This window comes from Diaporthe amygdali (assembly GCF_026229845.1).
Source record: "Diaporthe amygdali strain CAA958 chromosome Unknown NODE_14_length_1008325_cov_65_372321, whole genome shotgun sequence".
Taxonomy (NCBI): Eukaryota; Fungi; Ascomycota; class Sordariomycetes; order Diaporthales; family Diaporthaceae; genus Diaporthe; species Diaporthe amygdali.
Genome location: NW_026517034.1, coordinates 692782 through 707054, shown reverse-complemented (window position 1 = coordinate 707054; position 14273 = coordinate 692782). Strand labels below are relative to the sequence as shown.

General features: G+C 54.6%; 5 protein-coding genes across 5 annotated transcripts; 3 read left to right on the top strand and 2 right to left on the bottom strand.

The window, feature by feature from the left end:
* Window positions 1-858: 858 nt before the first annotated feature.
* J7T55_003524 (pyruvate dehydrogenase kinase) lies at window positions 859-2320 on the top strand (the record flags this gene model as incomplete). Its single annotated transcript, XM_053143556.1, has 3 exons — window positions 859-905; window positions 985-1104; window positions 1225-2320. The coding sequence occupies 3 exons, from the start codon at window positions 859-861 to the stop codon at window positions 2318-2320; spliced, it is 1263 nt and encodes a 420-aa protein (XP_052993773.1).
* Window positions 2321-2945: 625 nt separating this feature from the next.
* J7T55_003523 (cell division control protein 12) lies at window positions 2946-4334 on the bottom strand (the record flags this gene model as incomplete). Its single annotated transcript, XM_053143554.1, has 5 exons — window positions 2946-3524; window positions 3578-3888; window positions 3942-4104; window positions 4159-4226; window positions 4304-4334. 5 exons carry the CDS (start codon window positions 4332-4334, stop codon window positions 2946-2948), a joined length of 1152 nt encoding a protein of 383 aa, XP_052993772.1.
* Window positions 4335-4686: 352 nt separating this feature from the next.
* J7T55_003522 (uncharacterized protein) lies at window positions 4687-7530 on the top strand (the record flags this gene model as incomplete). Its single annotated transcript, XM_053143553.1, has 3 exons — window positions 4687-4704; window positions 4762-4874; window positions 4956-7530. 3 exons carry the CDS (start codon window positions 4687-4689, stop codon window positions 7528-7530), a joined length of 2706 nt encoding a protein of 901 aa, XP_052993771.1.
* A 300-nt stretch (window positions 7531-7830) lies between these two features.
* Window positions 7831-9376, bottom strand: J7T55_003521 (HypA protein; the record flags this gene model as incomplete). Its single annotated transcript, XM_053143552.1, has 4 exons — window positions 7831-7857; window positions 7921-8144; window positions 8217-8413; window positions 8493-9376. The coding sequence occupies 4 exons, from the start codon at window positions 9374-9376 to the stop codon at window positions 7831-7833; spliced, it is 1332 nt and encodes a 443-aa protein (XP_052993770.1).
* A 2356-nt stretch (window positions 9377-11732) lies between these two features.
* J7T55_003520 (kelch repeat protein) lies at window positions 11733-13958 on the top strand (the record flags this gene model as incomplete). Its single annotated transcript, XM_053143551.1, has 3 exons — window positions 11733-11973; window positions 12049-13110; window positions 13180-13958. 3 exons carry the CDS (start codon window positions 11733-11735, stop codon window positions 13956-13958), a joined length of 2082 nt encoding a protein of 693 aa, XP_052993769.1.
* Between the last annotated feature and the right edge of the window lie 315 nt (window positions 13959-14273).

Here is a 14273-nt window from a genome sequence, read left to right as displayed (position 1 = left end):
CCTAGACAAATAGCTTGATCCTCCTGAAGCAAACCCAAGACTGGCGATATCGGGTACCTGGTGCAGGTGTTCTCACGGTAATATACATGAAATATACCTATACATAGTTCCTGATTTGGGCATGGGCCCGTACCGACAGGGGTAGCAGGCCACCGGCTCAGAGGGTCCCTGAAGCCTCAAGCAACGGACCGTTTGCTCCTGCTAGACTCCTTGGGGGCTGTAGCCATGGCGTCCATCTGCATGCGTTGTCTCTTCCTACTGAGATACTCAGCATACCCCGTACATATGCTTCGTCCACTGACACGTGCCAGGTTGGCAGCAGGACTGAACCTAGCCGGCTACGCAATGCATGCGTGCAGTCGTGAGGCTTGTGACAATGGCGGGGTAAATATTGTACCGTTGGCTGCTAGCACCGTACGGTGTGTAGCATACCATAAATCAGGCATGTTAGCAGTATGGTAATTGCTCGAGGAAATGCCCCTGCAAAATGAGTAACACAAGAAATCGGGAAGCTCCCCACTTTTCCCGCACCTTGCTATAACAATAGAACAACCTATCGCCCAACTTGGGCATCTCATCCGTCAGTGTGAGTGACTGGGAGCTCTTTTACGAATGAGCAGCTATGACGAGACTGGACTGACTCCCAACTGACTCTCCTCACTCACCCTTTCTCATGTACCTTGGTTCCGACCTCCAGCATACGTTTACCATTCGCATGGAACCATCGCTCGAATGTCGAGGTTGGGGGGCACCATCGCCTCAGCAGGCTTGGGGATGAGATCAACTTGCAGGCCATCGGGCCCCAGGCGCCTGGCACAACAAGCTCGACGGGCGTGGGCACGCGACCAGACGCGCTGCATGGTGCACAACCACCACAGATGGAGAGCTTTCTCTGCTCTTGACGAGTATGTCTACTGACGCCAGCCTACCACGCTTTCCAGCACCGAGAGAGAGAGAGTATCGGTTCCACTGACCATGCCTCAGCTGGGTCGGGAAGGAGGCGAGGCCCATCAGCCTCCGCCAGCTCATGGTCTTTGGCCGCTCCCTGAACGAGCAGAGGCTGATCAGCTCTGCCAACTATGTGAGGACAGAGTTGCCGAGGAGGTACGTGACAGACCAGAGCAACCACAAATCAAAAACCCGTTGCGCTATGCTGCGCTGCGTTGCGTTGCGTTTCCCGGCGTTGCGGCCCCAGCCTGTTCGCTAAAGCTATGACCAATGTAGGATTGCACATCGCATCCGGGACATGCAGACCCTGCCGTATTGTGTCGTTGCCAACCGTCACTTCAACGACGTCTACGAGCTGTACTACGATGCGTTCGACAAGTTTAGGAGGGTGCCTGAGATTCGCACGCTCGAGGAAAATGACTCTTTCTGCCAGGCCATCAGCACCACCCTCAAGGCGCACCTGTCGGTGATCCCGAAGCTGGCGATGGGCATCCTGGAGGTGAGCGCCGACGACCTGCTCCCGGCCGAGGAGCTGGACCAGTTCATGAACGCCATCCTGCGCTCTAGGATCTCCCGTCGCGTGATAGCGGAGCAGCATCTCTCCCTCACTGAGACCTTTTACTCACCCTCCTTCTCCCCTGGCGTCAAGGTCCCCGACAGCGATTTTGTTGGAAAGGTGTTCCTGAAGTGCAACGCCGCCGAGGTCATCCAGCGCTGCGGCCAGGCCGTCCTCGATCTGGCCAGATCGGCCTACGGCGAGGACGTCGTACTGCCCGATATCAAGCTCGCGGGCCACCAGGACGCCAACTTCCCCTTCATCCTAAGCCACATAGAATATATAATCGGGGAGCTTCTCCGAAACTCAGTCCAGTCCTTGATCGAGCGGCAGATACAGGAGGGCCATACAAAACGGCCGCCCCCGCCCATCGAGGTGACCATCTGCGAGTCATCAAAGCACGTCGAGATCCGCGTGTCCGACCAGGGCGGCGGGATACCGCGTGACGTGCTGCCCTACCTGTGGTCCTTCTGCAAGGGCCCCAAGAGCCAGCAGATCCTCGCCAACCTGACCCACGTCCCAAGGATGGCCGCGACTCTACAGGAGGTGCGCGTCGACCGGCCCCCCGCGAGCGAGGTCAAGGCGAGCGCGGCGACCGCGAGCTACGTGAGCTCTCTGTCGTCCCTGACGAGCAGGCCGCCGAACCTGCGCCTCGGCATGGGCTTGCCCCTCAGCCGCATTTACGCCGAGTACTGGGCCGGGGGTCTGGAATTACAGAGCCTGTGGGGCTACGGCGTGGACGTGTTCCTCCAGGTGTCGAAATTGGGCAACAAAAACGAGCAATTGCTCACAAGAGCCATGATGGATGCCGTGTAGAGAGCGGTGGATCATCAGCCGTCTGCTGATGGGATCTATTTCCCCGAGGTCGGTTTGGGCACATTTTCAATTTTACTTGCATCTCCGTGAAATGGAGCTTGGGGCGGTGGGTGGGCGAGAATAATCTTAACGCTATGGGATTGAATCACATCATATGTCCATGTGCCTTGATTCGGTCCATGCAATTGAGTCTCAAGGGGCAGCCATTCTCATTAATTGGTATCATGAAAAGGTCAAGGGAATTACATCGGCTATCTCGAAATGGAATAAAAGGGGGGAGTTGGGTCTGAGTAAGGTTGCGAAATGGTAGCAGAACGGCACGATGAGCGGCCTTGCTCGCTGCCCCAGTTTTTCGGCCTCAATGATTCTCAGCCCATGAGAAGAACGAAGAAAGAAATCAACGGCGTGCCGGAGGAAAAATTATTTCCTCTTCCTCGAGGCCGGCCAACGCGCACTCCAAGTCACAAGCAAAGCTCCAGAGCATATTCGCAACGCGTCCTCTTAGCTCCCCGTGTCAGTGAACCTTGTTGAAAACCAGCCCCTCAGGCTACCATAAACTCCGAAACGGTGAATTTGGTCGTTCCCAAGAGGTCGACCGTTGGATCTAAGCCGCCACTTCGTGACCCTAACGACGACCATGGCTGCGGACCGCGCTGCCCTGCATCTGCTCCAGCTCCTGCTCCAGTGTCTTGATCTGGGCATGCGTCTGCTCCAGATCCTTGTTAAGGCGATCACGCTCAGCAATAAGCTTCTGCTCCCATTGTCTGAACCGCTGCTCCTCGATCTTGACTTGCTCGGTGAAGCGCTTCCGGAGAGCCTCCTCCTCCTCCTTGAACTTGGGGTTGTCCAGCTTCCGTGGGCGAGCCTCACCGAACTTGCGTGTCTCCATCTGCTGAGCGCGGTAGGCTTCGTAGTGAAGCTCCTCGGTGGTGTGGATAAGGTCGAGCATGTGAGTGCGGATGAGAATTGATCGGAGCTTCTTGAAGTCGCAGTGATCCTCGTTCTCAACCTCGGCAACACCCCACGAGTACTGTCGTCCCTTCACAATGCGGCCGTCGCCGGTCTTGACATCCTTCTCGGATCCGATGACAGCGAACGGCATGGCAGCCATGAGGCTGCGGGCATGTTGAGCGGCGGCCTCGTCATCCTCCTCGACAGGGGGCTGGTAGATCTTGATGCTCTGAGCCTCGATGACAGCTCGGATCTGATTGAAACGTCAGTATATGGTGACACGTGCTGGGACACAGGGCGACATACGCGTTGCTTGAACGTAGCCAGGTCAGCAGGGCTGAGAGTATCAGCCTTGGCAATCACTGGGATCAAGTTGACACGAGAGCAAAGTCGCTTCATAACCTCAATGTCGAGAGGCTTCAGGGTGTGACCGGTAGGGCGGATGAAGTACAAGCAAGCGTGGACACGGAGGTCGATCTTGTCATTTCGGCGGGGCTGTTGCTCTTGCAACATGTAAGACTCGTGCTGGTCGTCGAGGAACTCGATGATGGGCATCCAGGAGTCGCGGTTGTTGACGTAGTCGCCGAAGCCAGGGGTGTCGATGACGGTCAGGCGGACTGTGTCGGGTCAGTAGGTCGCACGCCATTCCAGCGTTTCGTCCAAAACATACCCTTGAAGAACTTCTCCTCCAGTTCGGCCTTTGTGATCTCGATCTCAACAGTCTTGTCGACTTGCTTCTGGTGTCTCCGCTTGTGATCGGCATAGTTCTTGATGGTCGTAGAGAAGAGGGTGTTGATGAAGGTTGTCTTGCCCAGGCCAGATTCGCCAGCGACCTGTGAAGGAAGTCAGGATATTGTGCCAGGAAGCTGAATGCCGTCAATACGAACCATAATAGTGAAGGCGGCACCCCTCTTAGCAACAATCTTGTGTCGCTGGTTGGGCAGGTTTGCGATACCTATGCCGGAGAACAGTCGCGTTAGCACGGAAAGCTGTCTCCGCGTAGAGCGTGCTTGTAAGTCTGATCATGCCTACCTATGGGGCTGGCGCTGCTTTCGGTCGACATCTTGACGGTTTGGGTCTTCTGCGATGGAGAATTGGATTGAGGAAAGATGGCGTTCGATCGAGAAGCTCTCAAGAAATGGCAATTGAGATGCGCCTCCTTGTGTTTGACGGAGCAATTCGTCTCTGTTGAGAAGGGGAGGGAGCAATTTCGGTTTGGACAGTGTTCCCCTGAAAGCTCGAGCCCCCTTACTTAGGTTGGCAAGTACGGGCTGGCCCAATTAACCAGGGTCCCATCCCCCAGGCACGCGATAAGAGGACGATAAGGTGGGCCCCACAAATAACTTGAAAGGTTCGCTGAAGTTTGGGAGAATTCGTCGCAAGACGTTGACGAAGAATATGGCTATGCTCTGAAAATGAAGACGGATTTCAAGGTGCGCAAACCCTACAGCGTCCTTGTTATGTCTCACATGTGCTGACTTCATATCTAGTTCTCAAACCTTCTCGGAACTGTCTATAGCAGGGGCAATCTGGTCTTCAGCCCAGATGGCACCGACCTGTTCTCGCCCGTGGGCAATCGAGTGACCGTCTTCAACCTGGTTGAGTATGCCGTACCGCCACTCCCCTAGAATCTTGGGGGCAAGCATTTCTACGCTCTGTGACCGACCACTGACAATGGCTTTAGCAATAAATCTTACACACTCCCTTTTGCCCACCGAAAGAACATTGCGAGGATAGGGCTCACGCCCCAGGGCAATTTGCTCCTTACGATCGACGAAGATGGCCAGGCCATACTGACCAACATCGCCCGACGCATCGCCATATACAACTTTTCCTTCAAATCTGGTGTCACAGCACTCTCATTCTCCCCGTCTGGTCGTTACTTTGCCGTCGGTCTCGGTCGCAAACTCGAAGTATGGCACGTTCCATCCACCCCGGATGCGCATCCGGACGGCGAGCTGGAGTTTGCGCCCTTTGTCAAACACCATACACACACCGGTCACTTCGACGATGTACGGCATATCGAATGGTCTAGTGATTCGCGATTCTTCCTTAGCGCTTCGAAAGATTTGACAGCAAGAATATGGAGCTTGAATCAGGAGGAAGGCTTTATACCAACAGTCCTGTCAGGTCATAGGCAAGGTGTTGTGGGCGCCTACTTCTCGAAAGATCAAGAGACAATATACACCATCAGCAAGGACGGTGCTGTTTTCGATTGGAAATATGTCGCTTCAAAACAAGACAATGATGAAATGGACGACGAGGAACAGGAGAGAGATTTGCGCTGGAGAATAGTCAACAAGCACTACTTCATGCAGAACAATGCTCACCTCAAGTGCGCCGCCTATCACGCCGATTCGAACCTCCTAGTCGCGGGCTTCTCAAACGGAATATTCGGTTTATATGAGATGCCTGATTTCAACATGATCCACACGCTGAGCATATCGCAAAACGACATCGATTTTGTCACTATCAACAAGACGGGAGAATGGTTAGCTTTTGGGGCCTCAAAGCTGGGCCAGCTCCTGGTCTGGGAGTGGCAATCTGAGTCCTACATTTTAAAGCAACAAGGCCACTTTGATTCCATGAACTCTCTCGTCTACTCGCCTGATGGTCAACGAATCATCACGACAGCAGATGATGGCAAAATCAAAGTCTGGGACATTGAATCCGGCTTTTGCATTGTGACTTTTACGGAACATACCAGCGGCGTTACGGCGTGCGAATTCACAAAAAAGGGCAACGTTCTCTTCACATCTAGCTTGGACGGATCAATAAGAGCCTGGGATCTCATCAGATACCGAAACTTTAGGACATTCACAGCCCCTACGAGGCTTTCATGGTCATGTATGGCCGTGGATCCAAGTGGAGAAGTGGTGGCCGCTGGCTCTCTCGACTCTTTTGATATCCACATCTGGTCAGTCCAGACGGGTCAGCTTTTGGACCAGCTTGCAGGACATGAGGGACCTGTATCGTCCCTTGCGTTTGCTCCAAATGGCAACACACTGATCAGCGGAAGCTGGGATCGCACAGCGAGAATATGGTCCATTTTTGACAGGACACAAACAAGTGAGCCGCTGCAGTTGCAGGCAGATGTTCTGGACGTTGCGATCAGGCCGGACTCGACACAATTCGCCGTATCGACCTTGGACGGCCAGCTGACCTTCTGGTCCGTGACAGAGGCACTGCAAGTCTCGGGTCTAGACGGCCGACGGGATGTCTCTGGTGGCCGCAAAATTGGTGACCGGAGAACAGCCGCCAACGTAGCTGGGACCAAGGCATACAACAGCATAAAATATAGCACAGATGGCACCTGTCTGCTCGCAGGTGGCAACAGCAAGTATATCTGCTTGTACTCGGTCACGACAATGGTGCTTCTCAAAAAGTTCACAGTCAGCGTCAACCTGTCATTATCAGGCACGCAAGAATTTCTGAACAGCAAGCTCTTGACAGAAGCCGGCCCGCAGGGTGAGCTTGACGACCAAGGAGAGGCCTCCGACCGGGAAGACCGCATTGATAAATCGCTTCCGGGCTCGAAGCGAGGAGATCCATCATCCAGGAAGAACATGCCCGAGGTGCGGGTGTCGGGCGTCTCCTTCTCGCCAGCCGGCACAGCATTCTGCGCAGCATCGACCGAGGGTCTGTTGATTTACAGCCTCGACAATGTTCTTCAATTCGATCCATTCGATCTGAACATGGAGATTACGCCGGCAGCGACACTGGCTGTGTTGGAAGACGAGAAGGACTACCTCAAAGCACTGGTCATGGCTTTCCGCCTCAACGAGGCTGGCCTGATCAAGCGAGTCTTTCAAGCCATCCCGTACCAGGATATCTCGTTGGTCGTGGAGGAGATGCCTGTGGTCTACGTCCCAAGACTCCTCCGCTTCGTCGCTGCCGAGACGGAGCAGTCACCGCACATAGAGTTCTGTCTGCTCTGGATCAAGGCCTTGGTGGACAAGCACGGCGCCTGGCTAACGGCCAACAGAGGCAAGATCGACATGGAACTGCGGGTCGTCAACCGGGCTGTGACGAGGATGAGGGATGAGATCCGTAAGTTGGCTGACGAGAACGTCTACATGGTGGACTATCTCCTTGGTCAAGCTGAGAATAAGGACGTTTCGCAGGATGGCAAGGCGCTTACCTTTTCGCTCGGTGGCGAGAACGGCACAAATCTACTGACTGCTGGTCAGGAGGGGGTGACTATTACTGATCTTGTAAACGAGGAAGAATCTGAGGAAGAATGGATCGGCGTGGAATAGAGTAGAGTTATGGCGCTACAGGATTATAAAACTATGAATACTAGGCCACTGATACCCCAACTGTCAATCTGTGTCCGTGATAATGTAGTGATACAAAGATAATATACAATGGGTACACGTGCGTCAGCGATAACGGAATCGTACAGCCAAACAAGTCCCGTAGTAGCGACTGTTGAAATGCTCCTCAGGCACAGACTCTTGCATGCGTCAGACGCTCAGACGTTTGTTTCTGGTCCTGATGAGATAGATCGAAACAGTGACCTGGGCGCATGGACTCCTCTGCAGATCCTGTTCGCAAGGTTACAGCTTGTTTACATTTGGAAAGTTCTAATTACTGTGCGTTAGCAATGTCATCCGGTACGGAACAGTTGGGAGCCGGCGATGGCTTACCTTCCAGGCCTCGTCCATGCCCGCGCTCCTCACCCAGTACTCCCCAGGCGATTGCAGTGAATCGAGGATAAGGTGGTGAACCCTCTTCCACGTATCGTCTCCCTTGATCAAAACCCACTCTTTGTCTTGGTATTTCTTCGTGATCTGCTCACAGATGCTGGCCGCCCTGGCCAGCTTGATGGCGTGCCCGTCGTCGGACATCCTGTGGATCTTCAATGCGACCTCTGCTGGTACAGGTTAGCATCGCCGGTCGTTCCACTTGACTCCATATATGGCGGAAGTTCAAAACTACTTACCGGCTCCGGATGCGCTTGTCGGTGCCTTGGGCTGGTACGCCTTGATCTCATCCAGAGACAGGTTGGGGACACCCCTGGCCGCGTACTGGAACAGGTCGTATCGAATCTTCCATTCCAACAAGCGGGCTTTATTCTCAGCTGATAACCACGGCTGAGCGTTGAAGGTCAGGAAAATGGGGCATGAATTGGCATGATGCCTAGCCGTATCTCGTCAGCTTCATTTATTTTGTGTGTCCGTAAAGTCCCTAGACAAAGGAGGTCTGAGGTAATGCTCACATGAGGAAAAAGTCAAACTTGTTGATCTTTGGCGGGTGGAACGTAGCCCCGGCGGCCATGAACACCGCAGTGTTGAACATTTCGGCCGTCTTCTCCTCGATCTCCTCCGGGCGTACCTTGACCTTGCTCATAATCGCAACCATCTCGTCCCGCGCGCGCCCGAAGACGCCGTCGCGGATCTTATTTCCGTCCTCGAACCTCGCGGCCGTGGCCAGCTTCTGGTTCTCACGCACCTCCCTCAGCAGGGAGGCGATGGTCGGCATCTTCGCGCCCGTCTTGCCGTACTCGTCGTTGGCGTTCCTCTCAGCAGCGAGCAACTCATCCTTGAAGTTGTCCTTGTGCACACATGTCTGTGCAAGACCCTCGGCCACGATGGCCGGTTGATTCCACTCCATGCCATACATGAGCTGGATCAGTGGGTGGAGTACACCGGCATAGAGCCGCACCAGCAGGTCGTCGGCTGCCTCTGTGCCGGTGAAGAGGTACTCGGCCAGCACGGCCTCCCAGCCCTTGCTGTCGATTTCTCGCTGGAAGAAGGCGAGGAAGTCTGGGTAGTACTGCTCCTTGCCTACATACTTGCTCGCGTGCGACCACGTCTGGAGATCTTCAATGACGCGGTCATGGTTGGGCTGAACCGGCCGCTGGTAGCCTGTGTTGCCATCGAAGCCTTGCTGCAGGGCTGCTGGGTCGGCCCCGGTGCCGTAGAGGGTCAGGATGTGGTGGACTAGATGGTTGTGAAAACCGTCCTGGTTGAAGAAGACATGGAATGACTCCAAGTCCTTTTGAAGTAGTTGGCTGGCTTTATTAGCAGCTTCGTCTGTCTGCTTAACCCCTAACAAGCCGGTGTTCTGAGGGCTGATGAGAATCTTCTGAGCCGTTGCCATAGTGATTGTTCTTCGCAGGTTAAGGGATGAATTACTTCTAAGAGTATGTCTCGCTACTAGTCTTGACAGAATCATCTGCAGCCCAGTGTAGTCGAGCTGGTGGTGGTCTTCAATTCCACCGCCAACCCTTACGCCAGTGCTCCTTTATGCTCTTCACGACGTGCTGCCAAATGCTACTCCTGCCGTTCCTCGGACGGATGTGACTAATGGATGTCCAACGCTTCGGGCGTGATAGTGTACTGCATTTCACAACGACTGGTCCGGGTCAGGTCGAGTGCTCGTCACCGAGCGGAGAAGGCAGACAATGGTCGGAGCTGGGCATGACTCTATGCTCGCGAGGCGAGATGGCGCCGAGGGCTGTTGTCGAACTTACATGAGTGACTGTGTTCCTACTGCCCAGTGAGAGTGTGAGACAGGTGACATGCTACGTACGTAATGATACACTACTAATCTTAGTCTGGATGTGGGCTTGGGACGACCTGGATGGTACTAGTAGACTACTCGTGTAAGTGGTGGTGACTGGGCATCGTAGCATAGGCGGACGAAGTATATCATCCTGGGCCGCAATTGTTCCGTTGTCCGAGTTCCGAGAGCAATGGATGTCTTGCCAATTGTCAGCAACCTCGATCAACCAGCCAGATTCTCCATATTTACGCTGCTGCCATTGCGGAGTTTGTGGGGTTTACGCACGCCAAGTCGGCCATGATGCCCATTCCCCAGCCCTGCCGCTCTGCTGCCCTGAGCAAGCCGCGTGCGTTCGGAGATGCAACGCTTTCTCGGACGCGAGGCAGTGGAGAAGCTTCTTTTTTGCCTTCCGGGAGCTAATGGGGCCTAATTCAGGTGTCTCGATAAGCTCTCGACAGACCTGGACAGATCTGGGTACTGTATGTCCGTCTGTCTGTCTGTACTGTATGTGAGCCTCGTCTTCAACGCAGGGAATGATTACGGACGACTTGATCCGAAGTCTAATTCATGCATCTCTCCTGATTTCCACCAGGTGACGAAGGAGTAGGTACACCCGACTGACGTCGGATTATAGCCAAGGGGGTGGGAAGGTTATTTACTTATGCTACCTGGTTTTCAGCCTCCTACCAGGACATAAACAAGGACATACATAGGTTTTAACTGAGGGGTAACAGCTCATAGTCTATAGCATAGGCCGATCGAATGTTTCCGAGACACATCCTTTGTGTGCCACCGCAGCCGGATGTCAAAACACGATTTGCCACGACTGGGATACCGCAAGAGCGTATTCACCGTCATTCCCAAATCGGCGAGATGACTGGGCGCGCATGGCTGCATGGGACGGCCTCACATGTATGGGTCCTCGTTTCGAGCCCAGCTTGACGGGCTTGGCCCACAGCTTGTTCTCCTGAGTGTGAGTGCCTGTTGTTGTGCCATGTTGGCCTGGGTTCGTGAACGAGGGTCTGGACCATTGCGCGGTTCATCGACACACACACGAAGCTGAGCATCGATTTCAGCTCTCTCGCTAAAAACCACGAAAGCGGAAAATTGCTGCAGATGTGAGGTAGGATGCGGCGTGATCCACGTGAAGGGCCTCGCTGCGTCCCGGTTGTCCAGCTGCTCAGATGGGAAGGACCCCGGCAAACCGGATCCAGATCTACGGACCGTACCATGGTCCTGACAGCTTGTCTGAAACCACAACCACCAAGCATCATCGCAGCATACCAGATATATACACTTTCTGCCACGCGGACCTCGACGGTTATGCTAACCGAATTCAGCCCTATCCGGACACGGCCTTTGGACAACACCGGTGTCGGTGAGCCTGCGTTGTCTGCTTTCGTATGTGGCAGCCCCTCCTCGCCAGGGCGGGCGTGATCGACGGTCAGGATCTTGCGACAATCCATCAGAGCATGTGGCGCCTCTCTCTATTCTCTATCGTTGTCTCCTTCCGCCTGCAGTTAGTCATCTGCTTCCTTTGCTGCCCACACGCGTGAGAAGATGCTCCGCACTGTCTCAAGTGACGACTTTTTATGCTCGCGAACCTGCGGGTGGCAGAAACATGAGGCGGCACGGACGGTGGACCTCGACATCAGACGATTCGAGATTATTCTTGGAGAGGCCTCGGAATGGCCACCCGCTTTCTCAAGGTTTGGGAGAGTGTGTCTCTCATTCTCATGCGGAAGCTTCATCTTGCGAGTGTCAGATAGCCAGCCAGCTTACAGCTTACGTCCCGGAGTTTCCGCCCTGTGGTCTGCTCTGACAAGAATCTGGATGTGTCTCTGCTTCCTCGCTTGTCTTGTACTTTGAGGCTGACTCCTCTCTTGTGACTCCTTCCGCTTCGGTGCCATGAATATGGCTCTGAAGCCCCCAAAATCTCTCTGAGACTACCATGAGAAACCTGTGCTTCTCTGAGGTGGCCAGCGTATATCTGATAGTAGCCTGCTGGCTACATGCGAAGGTAGCATGCGCAGCGGCTCTGCGAGGCCGTCAAGGATCCACAACTCCTTCTTCGACCGACTTTGTTCGCCGATCGTTCGCTGTGGGAACAGTCCTGGGTGACTTTGTGTACATTGACGGGGGCGAGGTATCGCAGGTCAACCAGCCCACAGGCAATAATGTCCCGAGCCCAGGTGAGCTACAATAATCAATGAAGCCTTGCTATGCTCAGATCACTGTCGAGAATCACGACTGACACCTCCGACCAGTAAGCTCAACGCTATCAATAAATCTCCGGGAAGATTGGACCAACTCCACCGTGCCCATCCAGGTGATCCCGAAGTCAGCACCGGTCCTCAACAGCCAAGCCATATGGTCTGATGAATCAACAAACTCGTTCTGGATCTGGGGAGGAGCTGCTGCCGATGGCAGTCAGCCCCCTCCCGATCAGATATGGCAGTTCTCCGCCGACGGCAATGGAGGAGGCTCCTGGAGTCTGGAACAGCCCTCAAACCCGAGAATATTTAACGAACTCGCACGCCCTGTCGGGTGTGCCCCTACGCAAGGTGATGGCGTGGGCTACTGCATGGGCGGGTTGCTCACCAGTCAGTCAAACAGCTCTGTTGAAAGCGATATCGCCGTGGCTGGCCTTGTGAGCTTTGGAATGACCTCGTCAGTCTGGACCAACACTTCAATTCCCCGCACGCTGGTGAACGCGAGGGCTGAATTTACACCTTTCGGCCCCAATGGGCTCATCCTACTTCTTGGTGGTACATCGGGGGATCCGGCCTCCAGCCTTCTTGACTTCAACAACATCACATTCTATGACCCAATCACCAAACAATTCTTTTCACAGCAGGCAACCGGAACCATTCCCACGGGCCGCCAACGCTTCTGCTCGGTTGGAGTTGCTGGACCCAACAAGACCTATGAGGTCTTCATATATGGTGGCCTCGGCGCCGATAACACCGTCTCTGACGAGATATTCGTGCTGTCCCTCCCGGGCTTCGTCTTCACCAAGGCAGACACTCCCGGAGCAACCACCGCTCGTGCCGACCACGACTGTGTCGCAGTAGGCGCTGGCAAGAGACAGATGATCTCGATTGGCGGCGCTGACGCTTCTAAAGGCTTCCCAGCCGAGTTCGCCGACCCGGACCCGTGGGCTCGGGGTCTCGGGGTCTTCGATATGACTGATTTGCGCTGGACTGATAGATACGCGCATGATGCCGCGGCTTACGACACTCCTGAGGTCGTGAAGCAGTTCTATCGAGATGGAGGTTTGGGAAAGGTTCAGTGGACCAGTGGCGAGGTGGAGGGCTTCTTCAATAACGGTTAGTCGGGACATGTTCACACCCTCATGAGGTCCTCCAGCGGGCGACATTGCTGACATATAAATCCAGGCACAAACAACAACAATTCCGGGAGCAGCACCAGCGGTGGCGGCGGCGATAACAACAACAGCAACAATAATAGTAACAACAACAACAACAACAACAACAACGCAAACAATGCCAGCAACAGTGGGGTATCATCAGGTCTTTCGAGGCAGGCCATCTTAGGGATCTCAATCGGCGGAAGCGCGGCCCTGCCCATTCTCATAGCCGGGCTATATTTCTTCTGCTGCCGACAGCGGCCAACCGCTTCCAGGTCGAGATCCACCACGAAGAGGACGAAGAGCCGCCGCCAACCCAGACGGCGCAGCTCGGACGCCAGCAAGGACGACCACGACCACATCGAAGACGGCTTGGATGCTAGCCAACAGGCGGCACGCCGCTCCGTGGAGAGCGCCAGGAAAGAACTTCTGGCCCCGCCGTCCCTCCCCTTGGAGCGGTACAGCGTGCACATCAAAGGCAACGCGACGCCAATCACCATCGAGAACAATCCAGTGATGACAAACTTGCCCGACCTAGAGCAGCAACAACCACAACAAGTACTACCGGTATCCAAGAGAGTTCGGTTCTCAGCGATGCTGAAGACACCGCAGCGCAAGCCGGTGCCCGCCCTCCAGCCGCAGCAGGCCCTCAGCGGGAACCCCGTTACCATCCACTCGGAGCTGGCCGACCGCCGCGGCCGCCCTGCCCTGCAGGCCATCCGCACGCGCACAGCAGGCCAAGCGGCGCCCGGCCCGAGCGGGCTCGCAAAGGATAGGATCCGGGTCTATCAAGACCGGCCGTCCTAATCATGGGAAGGGACAGCAAGAACACACCCCTTCCTTGCCTATCTACTACTGTTCTCTTTTTTAATATAATAATTTCACGACGAACACATACACACTCTCTCTCTTTCTCTCTCACGCAGCGTGGGCTCGATTCATGGAACAGTCGTGTGGCTGTATGCGAAGCAACAATGCTCATTGTGACGCTGAGGGCAGATAATTATCTTATAAATGGGTTGTTGGCACCAAGGGAGACTACAGACAGGCAGTCTCCTTCTTGTTCACAATAGCTATTATTTAGTCACAATATAGAACGTCCAACCCTTGATATCTGGATAT